The sequence below is a fragment of the Pollachius pollachius genome (genome assembly GCF_949987615.1).
Source record: "Pollachius pollachius genome assembly, chromosome: 9".
In the NCBI taxonomy this organism is placed as follows: domain Eukaryota; kingdom Metazoa; phylum Chordata; class Actinopteri; order Gadiformes; family Gadidae; genus Pollachius; species Pollachius pollachius.
In genome coordinates this window covers 11,031,994-11,043,391 of record NC_136942.1, presented here as the reverse complement: position 1 = coordinate 11,043,391, position 11,398 = coordinate 11,031,994, and the positions used below count along the sequence as shown (strand labels likewise).

Genomic DNA, 11,398 nt, shown 5'->3' with positions numbered 1-11,398 from the left:
CTACGTTGAATTCAACTGAGCCTATGTTGAATTCAAGGAATTCATTTAGTTGGGTCAAGAATTGTGATCTATAATCCTCATTGCCTAATAATGTGGTATTAAAGCGCCAAAAAAAAAAAAAATCGGATTCCATGGATCCGATTTTCGCCTGAGATAAGGAACCAATCACAGAACGGGGAGGGACGGCAAGACGATGACGACGTCTATGCGACACACCGAAGCTTGTAGTTTATGGATCCAAAATGCTAGCAGACGCGATGCAGCCTTAGATAGTGTTCTAAGTAGTTTAGAAGCAAGTTTATTTTGAAAAAATAGCAACTTTCGGCTTTAAACTCTCATTACCAAGAAGGATGTCTTTGCCCTGATACCAACAGGCTTTGATTGTTTATGAGCTACGACATTCGTAGCGCCCAATAAACGGCTCCGGGCAATCGTAAACCAAATGCGAGAAAATGAATGTGTGGTTCCCAGACCTCATCTCAATGTAGATTGAGATGAGGTCTGCCGTAAGCCAGGCTAGTTGCGTGCTCAAACTAGCCAAACGATCTAGACTTGAGCACTGTACAGGTGTGAAACGGACTTGGGCACGGTACAGATGGCCTAGTGTGAGTGTGCCCCCAGACGAGCATATTTAATTCACCCATTGTACATACATTTTTTCAACAACATTCCCGATAGATCAAAGACATGACACATTTTCCACTGCCCGATTTCAAAAACTGCCACACGAAAACAGTAATATGCAAAGTGATCATTCCCTCCGTGAGCAGTCTAAATCCCTCTGAGGGTTTCCCGTAGTGGGACGTAAACACAACATTCGCAGCTGATATTCCTCGGTAAAACAGATAGACAGTGACGCAACACACAATGACAAAAAACAAATAACATATATAAAACGTAGATTTAACATATCGCTAGATTGATCCGTGACCGTGACCTAGTACGGATAAAGGGCTGCAAAAGATTAATTAGTGAGGTTCAACCCAGTCCTTTAAAGTATTAACTGTACCGTTGATAACAGAACATCATGTTGATTAAATTCAGCAGATACGATAAGAACAGCCAACAATAACAGGCTATCGTATTCCATGTTGTTAAACCAGAAAATAAAAACCTTACCAGTTTCAGACCATCAAACGAGGGTAATTTTTTTGTGAAAAGAAACAGGACGGCTAAAATATCATTCTGAAGCATAATGACCAAAAAAAAAAATTGTCAGTTTCAACCTGAATAGATAACTAATAGCTAATAGGTGGTAGTTCCCATCGGTGTCCAGCGGCAACGTCTCTCCTTCGTCCCGTTAGTACAAAATAGTGGTGAAAATCCCAGGCGGCATTGAGCCTAGCCTACAGCGCAAAAAAACAACAGAAATAAACACTCCAATGCTGTGGCTCGTCTCCCGGTCAAAGTCAGGCAATGTGAATTAGTCCGGAGCGGTGTGTAGTGCTAGTTTCTGATGTAGATTGCTACTACATGGCCTCAGGTTCCCTCTGGCTCCTGCTCTCTGTACTTGTCCCTTTGGAGAGCCTGTGCTGCCGGCAGGGAGGCGACGAAGTCGTCGGCTTCTTTGGCTGACTAAAATGTCTTTACTCGGCCGCCTTCTTTAACTTTGAACACAGCGGGCTAAAGCAGAAAAAAAATCCACCTTTGGCTCAGGCCGTGTCCATCGCCTGAGAGAAAGCTTTGCGACGCTTAACGGTGTAGCTGCTGTAGTCAGGCGAGAAGCGAATCCTCCGCCCGTCAATGGTGAGGGGGGATTTCTTTGCGGCTCAGAGGATGTTTTGGCGGGTAGTATATCAGAGAAAATTGAAGATCAGAGTACGAGAGACACCTTGCTTCTTATGGTTGTCATTGTAGATGCGATGGGCGCGCATGATCTCCCCCTCAAGGTTGCCCAGGGAAGGGAACCACTTTTTCATGTGTGTGAGGAACTGAATGGCGTTAGACCCCTCAAGGCTTCCCGCTAGGCCAGTGATGCGGACGTTGCCTCTTTGGTTTCTGTCCTCCATATCAGCTAGCTTAAGCTGAATTGAATCCAGCGTTCTCTCGTGGTTGGCTAGCATCTTGGAGTTGCCCAATACATCAGACCGTATCTTGCCCATTTCAGCTTTAACTGTGCCAATACTACTTAGTTATTACTACCAAATCTGTTTGGATAACTTTTAATTTGTCCTCTGGGCCCTTTCCCATCGTTTGAAGTTGATCGAAGCGTGACTCAAGATAGCCACGTTGCTTCTCTAGCACCGCGTCCGCCAGGGCCTCCATTTCAGATTTCCCTCGCGTTACCGTCGATTTTATTTGAATCGGCCATGGCCTCTTACGACAGCTTAACGACGTCGAGTGACGTCGTTAAGCTGTCGTTAAAAAAACGTCCAAAAAACCCGGCTCGGCAGCTGAGCACTGGGGGATTGCGGAAGTATGCACTGCTCCTGGGGGCCTGGCTTGGGCGTCTGGAAGCTACACTTTAAAGGGCACTATCATACCACCAGGTGTGAGTGTGATTAGCCATTACAAGCAGGTTTAAAAATGTGCAGCATTGTGACATCACAGGTTGGCGTGTCAATCTATCCGTCACACATCTAGATGGACACGCCCACCTGTGATGTCACAATGCTGCACATTTTGAAAACGGCTTGTAATGGCTAATCACACTCACACCTGGTAGTATGATATGTCCCCTTTAAATGTTCAGATTTTCATCAGAATCACCATCAAATGTTCCTGGCAGGGTTTGCCAAAATTAAATTAAATTTTCACATCAAGAAATATCTAATTTATTTTTAAAAAATGCTATTGGTACAAGAAAATTGAAGTTAGGGTATGCAATATTTTTTATTTTACCCTTTCTTAAAATCAAGTTTCTGTGGCTGTCCCAGGCCTACCTGCCCGTCTGTTTGTTTTATTTACTCTACATGCTTGTTTCAAAAATATATAAATGCTTTTGTGAATGAAAGGTACTGACATGTTTTTGTAAATTAAGAAAAAAAAACACATTTGAGTATTTATTTTAAAAAATCATTTTATTATTGACGACCGTGCAGGCGGGATCAGCTGATGACCCGCTTTATTTGTTGACCCTTCTACACATGGTGTAGAGCCGGAGCTAACCCGTGTAGCTGGCAGCGCCGGAGCTCATCTGTGTAGCTTGTAGCACCGGAGCTAACCTGTGCAGCTGGTGAGTTGACCAGCCTCACAGTGTAGCATGGGAGCTAACCTGTGTAGCTGGGAGCGCCGGAGCTAACCCTCTGTAGCTGGTTAGTTGATCCATTGAAACCTTTAGGGTACATATTTAAAATAGAACAATAAAACTGAGGATATAAACACATTTGGTGATGTAATTCCTCCATTTCTCCAGGAGAACCTTTCGGAAAGAGACAAGAATGCGCCGTAGGAACCCTCCTAGCCCCCCCCTACAGCCCAAAGCCTGCCCCCCCCAGGTCACAGGGGGTCGGCTGGACTACATAGGTGCATCGATAATAGGCCTTTCTCCAATGGGAGGGAGTCTTCATGAGCCAATGGGAGGGAGTCTTCCTGAGCCAATGGGACGGAGTCTTCTTTAGCAAGGAGGTTGTTCCTGCGCAACAAACAGGCCTGCTGATAGGGTGGCTGGATGGGGGGCTGGGTCGGGGGAGTGTACCGGTACTCCTGGCTGGCATCCAGCTGTGGGAGGGATTACACATGTCATGTGATCACACGGCACCAGGCACAACAAGGTTCTGACCAATGGGAGGCCTGCTGGGTTGTTGATGGGAGGGTGATGCTGGGGTCGATGCGGGAGCGTACCTGGAGGGGGTAGGTCTGGTCCGAGTCGTAGGCGCTCAGGTCCCCGCAGGCCAGGAACGGGACGATGATCCGGTTGGGTCCCTCCAGCTGGTTGAAATCTACGTCTGGAGGACAGGAAGCACAACAGGAAGTCATTCTAGAGAACAGGAAGGAGAGAGTCTGGAAAACCGGAAGTAGAGAGTCTGGACAACAGGAAGAATAGTCTGGAAAACAGGAAGTAGAGAGTCTGGACGACAGGAAGAAGAGTCTGGACGACAGGCAGTAGAGTGCCAGTAACCAGAAGTAGATTGTATGGACAACAGGCAGTAGAGTGCCGGTAACAGGAAGTAGATTACCGTATGAGTGGTCCAGGAGAGGGTTTGACATGTTGGGGACGTAGCCCTCGGGTGGGGAGTAGTTCAGACACACCACGAAGGCCTCTGGGGGGGGGGGGGGGGGGGGGGAACAACACATATGGCTGTTAAGGCCCAATCACACACCCTCACCCATTGAAGACCCAGAGCCCTCCCAGAGGTCAGTAAGCCCCGTCCTTCCACCCGGGGGTCTGCCTCAGGTAGTTAGTGATTGGTTCACATGAAAGTGATGCTTTTCAACACATTTAGATATAAATTGGCGTGTTCTTCAGCATGGCTTATTTTTAGGATCTGAAGGGTCTGACCTAGGTTTAGTAGTCCAGGTCTAAGGGGGGCTCAGTAGTCCAGGTCTAAGGGTTCCGACCTAGGCCCAGTAGGTCAGGTCCAAGGGTTCCGACCTAGGCCCAGTAGGTCAGGTCTAACTCACCGATGCTGGAGTTGCGGCTGCTGCGCGGCTTGGCGCAGGTCACCTGGCTGAAGAAGACTCTGAGCTGGGAATACAGCAGGGTGACATCCTTCCCCCGGAAGATCTGCAGCTCACAACACGTCAACACAACACGTCAACACGTAACACAACACGTCAACACAACCATCCATCGAGGGTTCCTTCAGGTTTCCCTGAACTCTAGGCCGAGGGTTACCATGGTAACCACAACCTCTGTTACCTTGGCTACGAAGGTACCTCCAGGCTTCAGAACATGAGTGGTGATGTTCAGAGCCTGTGGAGAAACAGAACAAGTATGATCAATCTATCACAGAGTATCTCCAGTATGTTCAATCTACCACAGAGTATCTCCATTATGACCAATCTACCACAGAGCATCTCCAGTATGATCAATCTACCACAGAGCATCTCCAGTATGATCACTCTAATACAGAGCATCTCCAGTATGATCAATCTACCACAGACCATCTCCAATTGTATATAACACATATATACCTATTATATAGTATCTTTATCTAGTACCTATAGATAGTATATCTATAATGCAGATCTATAATAATATAATAATCTATAATATATTTGTATATTACAGGTAATACCTATATCTAGAACCTATAGATAGTATCGATGATTTAATATAACTACAATATATATACCAGCTCTATACAACATGGATACCAGCTCTATACAACATGAGACGATCTCCTCACCGCGAGCAGTAGCTGGGCCTGGATGTACTCGTCCACGTCATGGAGACCGGTCACTATGGCAACAGAGACGGTGGTTTCTTAGTGACAATAGGTCACATAAAACACACAACATATACCATGGGTATGTACTATATACAATGTGACACATGCAACATATAGAGTATATACAACACATAGAATGTATCATATAGAATGGAGAATATAAAATGCGACACAAGCCTTCTTGTTGCTTAAATATGTAAGATATAATGTATAGAACGCCAGTCATTATCGGGAATAAGCCCAGACAGGGCGAACCAGACACTGACACGAAGCGGAGGTGTCTTCCTTCTACCTGAAGGGGCTTATTTTCGATAATGACCTGCGACGTTCTATACATTATCGCGCATATTACCCGGCTACTTGCCAAAACAAAAAAATAACTTCACACGCTGTGCCTTTTTACAATTTATTTGTTACGAGCATTCGTAGTGTTGATCCGCCAAAGACGTTGACTTCGCTTAGCAACCGAGTATGCCGCGGTTGATAAGATACCGGACTACTTGCGGAGTGATACGAAAGACGGCAAAAAATCCACTTTCCTTGACAGCGCTCATAAACGTCATATGATACAGCAGAGACAACAGTCATCCTACTTGTCATGTGATACAGCAGGTATGATGGGCAACAGTTTGCCCATCATACATGTCATGTGATATGGAGCTGGAACCAAATGGGCCTCATGCAGGAACTCCCACAGGCACAGATTGGTTCTTAATTGGCTCCGCCCCCATGACGCCTGTGTCCCCTGTGATGTGAGCAGGAAGGGGCGTGTCCTACCGTCAGGGGCGCCGTCACACACCACCAGGTCGGCAGGCTGGCCGGAGAAGTGGCGGACAATCTCCTGAGCGGTGGACACCTGGAGACAAGCAGGGGCGATGGGGTTAGGGGGGGCAGGGACGGGAGGAGACGGGGTCAGGGACAGGAGGAGACGGGGTCAGGGATGGGAGGAGACGGGGTCAGGGACGGGAGGAGACGGGGTTAGGGACGGGAGAAGACAGGGTCAGGGACGGGAGGAGACGGGGTCAGGGACGGGAGGAGACGGTGTCAGGGACGGGAGGAGACGGGGTCAGGGACGGGAGGAGGCGAGGTCAGGGACCGGAGGGCAGGTACCAGACGGCCAGGGACCGAGCCCTCCTCACCTTGGTGATGTCCCCCTGGATCTGGGTGACCCCTGGGAGGGGGGCCATGGCCTGGAGGTCCACCGCCACGATCTTCACCTCCTCCTTCCTCTCCTCCTCCTTCTTCACCTCCTCATTCCTCTCCTCCTCATTCCTTGTCTCTCCTTTCTTGTCCTCGCTTGCTCTGGTTAAGGGTAAGAGCATGGGGGTCTCAGTGGGTGAGGTTCAACTTGAGGCTTGACCAGAGGTTAAAGGTTAGAGCAGAGGTCAAAGGTTGAGACAGACCTGAGTTTACGGCTGAGGACTTGACTCCAGCTCCCTGGAGCGGCACACAGATCCACCGCCCTCCGAACACCTGGAGAGCACAGTAACTAGTACTACTAGTACTAACTAGTAGTATAATAATAACACAGATCCACACATTAACTAGTACTACTAATTCTAACTAGTAGTATAGTTATAACAAAGATCCACACAGTAACTAGTACTACTGGCAATAACTAATAGTATAGTGATAACAGACCCCCACAGTAACTAGTACTAACTAGTAGTGTAGTAATAACACAGATTCTCCACACAGTAACTAGTATGAGTACTACTAACAAGTAGTACCAACTGTAATTAGCAGTTTACCAGGAAAGAGGTTAAACTCCTGGTACAGCAGCAGTAGTTACTAGTACTATAGTATAGTATAGTATAGTTACCAGAAAAGAGGTTAAACTCCTTATCCAGCAGCATTAGTTAGTAATTGTTATAGGTACCGGTAAAGAGGTTAAACTCCTGGTCCAGTAGTAAGTAGTAGTTCTAGTTACCAGTAAAGAGGTTAAACTCCTGGTCCAGTAGTAAGTAGTAGTTCTAGTTACGAGTAAAGAGGTTAAACTCCTTGTCCAGCAGCAGTAGTTAGTAGTAGTTATAGGTACCGGTAAAGAGGTTAAACTCCTGGTCCAGTAGTAAGTAGTAGTTCTAGTTACCAGTAAAGAGGTTAAACTCCTTGTCCAGCAGCAGTAGTTAGTAGTAGTTATAGGTACCGGTAAAGAGGTTAAACTCCTTGTCCAGCAGCAGTAGTTAGTAGTAGTTATAGGTACCGGTAAAGAGGTTAAACTCCTGGTCCAGTAGTAAGTAGTAGTTCTAGTTACCAGTAAAGAGGTTAAACTCCTTGTCCAGCAGCAGTAGTTAGTAGTAGTTCTAGTTACCAGTAAAGAGGTTAAACTCCTGGTCCAGTAGTAAGTAGTAGTTCTAGTTACCAGTAAAGAGGTTAAACTCCTTGTCCAGTAGTAAGTAGTAGTTCTAGTTACCAGTAAAGAGGTTAAACTCCTTGTCCAGTAGTAAGTAGTAGTTCTAGTTACCAGTAAAGAGGTTAAACTCCTGGTCGAGCTGCAGTAGTTTGAAGGCACTCCTAGCTCTCCAGCCCTCCTCCTTGGCCAAACGGTAGTAAATGTCCCGCTTGTCTTTTGATGAGCGGCCCATCACAGCCTGGAGATGAAAGGGTTATTCCCTAAATTACAGCCTGGAGATGAAAGGGTTATTCCTTAAATTACAGCCTGGAGATGAAAGGGTTATTCCTTAAATTACAGCCTGGAGATGAAAGGATTATTCCTTAAATTATAGCCTGGAGATGAAAGGATTATTCCTTCACTCACAGCCTGGAGATGAAAGGGTTATTACTTAGATTACAGCCTGGAGATGAAAGGGTTAACAATTCAGTCACAGCCCGGAGATGAAAGGGTTATTCATCCAGTCACAGCCTGCAGATCCGTAGTTTCATTCCATAAATTAAAGAATAATTGTAAAACATACTCTCTAGCTCCTGGTTTGTGACCTGATGTAAACTGGGTTCAGTCCTCTGTAGCTCCTGGTCTGTGACCAGATGTTAACTGGATTCAGTCCTCGGTAGCTCCTGGTCTGTGAGCTATGATGTGAATTAAGCTCTGTACTCCACGATTATTCTGACCACCATATGGAGGACTTATGTTTAGACTCGTATTATATAGAACCAACGAACGAGACGTTCTCTGTATGCTATCCTTACTACATTAACACTATATGTACTAGGCATACTGTATATTACTACATGTATACCATATCTACTCTATACTATCGGTAAAGTACTTTTATAATATACTAACATACCAGCGGTGTTGACTATGTTTATACTCACAGTTTTAGGGTCACAGTAACCGCAGGAAGGAACCGCAGGATTTGTCAAATGTATTTATATTTCTATACCATGAATACAGTACAATAGGTACTTTACGAGTACAAAGTACTACATTGACATTACACAGCCTGGCAGGACGGACAACGTGGTTTGTGTTGACGTCTCCTCCTCATCATCATATTCTTCTTCTACTATAAATATGAAGGCTAACCAGGAGGCCGTCAGGCTCAGGGCTGCCCCTCACGGGTCTGGAGGTGAACACTATTTAATGATCACAGGTCAGAGGTGAACACTATTTAATGATCGCAGGTCAGAGGTTATTACTATTTAATGATAACAGTGTGGTTGTAGTGCCAAACCAAATATTCCAGAAGATAGGAAAATATAATCATGATAATACAAAATATGACAAATACATTTAATTTGACCACACTAATCTGGGCCACGGGCCATATCCATCCTAATACAACATTGGCTACCTGTAACTTCTAAATATCCACTTGTTGCGGTTCAATAGACTGTTGTGTTTTTCTTATAGACAGTTCTCCATAGCAGCCGCACGGTGGCGCCGTTGACTTCTTTTTGCCAAGGGATCTTTTTGGGTACGGGTACACAAACACAGCGCATCATTCCCCGAGCTGCCCCATACAAGTGGAAGCTGCCCACTAACCCCCCTCAGCCATAACCTAACCCCCAAAACCCCATTCCTAAACCATCTAACCCCGTACCCTAACCCTGTCACCCATAAACCTTACCCTCAAACCCCATTCCTCAACCATCCAATCCTTCACCCATAACCTTACTCTCCAACCCTAGAAAGTGGTTATTTGTTATTGCCTATTTGTGTTTATCTGGCAACCCTCAAACCCCTTGACCCAGTGGGGAAGCAGACAGCAGGAGACAGTTGGTGACCTGAGGCCAAACCCAAACAGATCCTCTTCTGCTGAGAGTTTCCTTCAGCCAGTGAAGTCCTGCTGCGCTGGTCGCTGTTGCCTCGACCACCTCCTGAATGTGTCACTAGTGAGGAGATATTTATAGCTACTGCTATTCTGATGCCCCCTCCCCCCAGGACATGGACACCCTCCGCTGGCTCATTGTCCGGGATCCACTCCACTGTAACGGGCTGTGTGGGGCGATGGCGGTGTGGGGCGCAGGAGACCAGGAGGGGAGCAGCGGTGGTCCGCCGGAGGAGGAGGAGGAGGGTGGAGAGTGGCTGACGGTGGTGGTGGGAGACAGCAGCTTCTCCGCGGAGAAGAGCCTCCTGCTCCACCACTGCGGCTACTTCCAGGCCCTGTTCCGCTCGGGGATGAGGGATAGCCGACAGACGCAGGTCCACCTCAGGAACCTGTGCGCGCGCAGCTTCCAGCTGGCCCTGCGGGTGTTCCGGGGCGACAGACCCCTCATCCTGGACCCGGACCACATCCAGGCGTCCATCGAGTGTGCGGCCTTCCTGCAGGCGGCCTCTCTGAGCTGCCATCTCAGCGACCTGCTGGACTCCAGCAACTGCCTGCTCATGTTCCATGGCGCCGACGCCTACGGCCTGGCCGACCTCGCTGCTGCCGCCGCCCTCTTCATCAGAGACGTTTACCGGGACCTGGAGGCGGAGCTCAGAGAGACCCTCCCCCCGGAGCTGGTCTCCCGGGTGGAGGCCCTGCCCCCCAGCGTGCTGGTGGCGGTGGGGGCCCACGCCCCCTGCAGCGCCGGGGCCAGCGGCCACGCCGCCTCCAGGACGCTGTGCTACCTGGACGAGGAGCAGGACGTGTGGAAGGAGCTGACCGCCCTGCCGCTGCAGGCCAGCACCTCCATGGCGGGCGTGGCCGTGCTGGACAACCGGCTGTACGTGGTGGGGGGGGTGCAGGGCATCCAGAAGCAGCCCATGGACAAGAGCTTCTGCTACAGCGTGGAGGAGGACGAGTGGAGCCCCATCGACAGCCCCGCCCAGCCCAGGTACAACTTCCCCCTGGTTGGGCTGGACGGGCGGCTGCTGGCCATCGGAGGGGAGAGCGGGAACACCGCCATGTCGTCCGTGGAGACCTTCCACGTGGGAACCGGGACCTGGATGTTCTCCGCTCACCTGCCGAGACCGGCGGCCGGCGCGGCCTGTGCCAAGACCTTGGGCCGGGTGTTCGTGTGCCTGTGGAAGCCCATGGAGACCACGGAGATCTGGGAGTACTCGGCGGGCGGCGGGGGGGCGTGCGGGGACGGGGCGTGGACTCTGGTGGCCACGCTGATCCGCCAGCAGAGCTACGGCCACGCCCTGGTGGGCCACGGCGACCGGCTGTACGTGGTGCGCAACGGCCCCTCGGACGACTTCCTGCGCTGCCTGCTGGACTGCTACAGCCTGACCACTGGCCAGTGGAGCGCGCTGCCGGGCCACTACCCCAACAGCAAGGGCGCCCTGTTTACGGCCGTGGTGCGGGGCGACGCCCTGCTGACCCTCAGCCGCAGCGCCACCCAGGAGTACCGGCTCCAGGACGGCACCTGGAGGCCCCGCCGCCAGGGGAAGGGCTTCCCCCGGAGCGGCTCCCTCTGGACCTTCCTGCTCCGGCTGCCGAGCGCTCCCTAGCAACAGCTTGACTCTGGGTGGGGGGGGCGGGGTTGGAGGTCATGGACGTTGTCTGGTTAGTATCCTCAGGGGGAGTAGGTGTCTTAGGGTTAGTAGGGTTGGTAGGTCTAGTCAGGTTAGTAGGTCTAGTAGGGTTAGTAGGTCTAGTAGGGTTAGTAGGTCTAGTCAGGTTAGTAGGGTTGGTAGGTCTAGTAGGGTTGGTAGGTCTAGTAGGGTTAGTAGA

The 11,398-nt window shown here is 49.3% G+C and overlaps 2 protein-coding genes across 3 annotated transcripts; one reads left to right on the top strand and one right to left on the bottom strand.

Annotated features, from left to right (window-relative positions):
- Positions 1-3,039: 3,039 nt before the first annotated feature.
- ftsj1 (FtsJ RNA 2'-O-methyltransferase 1) lies at positions 3,040-8,769 on the bottom strand. 2 transcript variants are annotated; one of them, XM_079743499.1, is made up of 11 exons: positions 8,610-8,769; positions 7,798-7,958; positions 6,737-6,806; positions 6,473-6,635; positions 6,111-6,189; positions 5,292-5,344; positions 4,802-4,855; positions 4,564-4,666; positions 4,119-4,202; positions 3,784-3,887; positions 3,040-3,660 (listed from the first exon to the last, which is right to left on the bottom strand). In XM_079743499.1, the coding sequence occupies exons 2-11, from the start codon at positions 7,916-7,918 to the stop codon at positions 3,439-3,441; spliced, it is 1,053 nt and encodes a 350-aa protein (XP_079599625.1). In that variant the 5' UTR covers positions 7,919-7,958; positions 8,610-8,769; the 3' UTR covers positions 3,040-3,438. The 2 variants fall into 2 exon arrangements, with proteins under 2 accessions (XP_079599625.1, XP_079599624.1); XM_079743498.1 differs by having other exon boundaries at positions 7,798-7,924.
- A 975-nt stretch (positions 8,770-9,744) lies between these two features.
- Positions 9,745-11,175, top strand: LOC307081124 (kelch repeat and BTB domain-containing protein 13-like; the record flags this gene model as incomplete). The annotated part of the gene is made up of 1 exon (XM_079744175.1): positions 9,745-11,175. The coding sequence occupies one exon, from the start codon at positions 9,745-9,747 to the stop codon at positions 11,173-11,175; it is 1,431 nt and encodes a 476-aa protein (XP_079600301.1).
- Between the last annotated feature and the right edge of the window lie 223 nt (positions 11,176-11,398).

Excerpts from the sequence above, each read along its gene's own strand:
- ftsj1 (XM_079743499.1), bottom strand. The coding sequence starts at position 7,918 with ATGGGCCGCTCATCAAAAGACAAGCGGGACATTTACTACCGTTTGGCC. Across the intron at positions 6,807-7,797 it reads GGAGTTTAACCTCTTTACTG|GTGTTCGGAGGGCGGTGGAT; the intron begins GTAACTAGAACT and ends TGTGCTCTCCAG. Across the intron at positions 6,636-6,736 it reads GTCCTCAGCCGTAAACTCAG|AGCAAGCGAGGACAAGAAAG; the intron begins GTCTGTCTCAAC and ends ACCCTTAACCAG.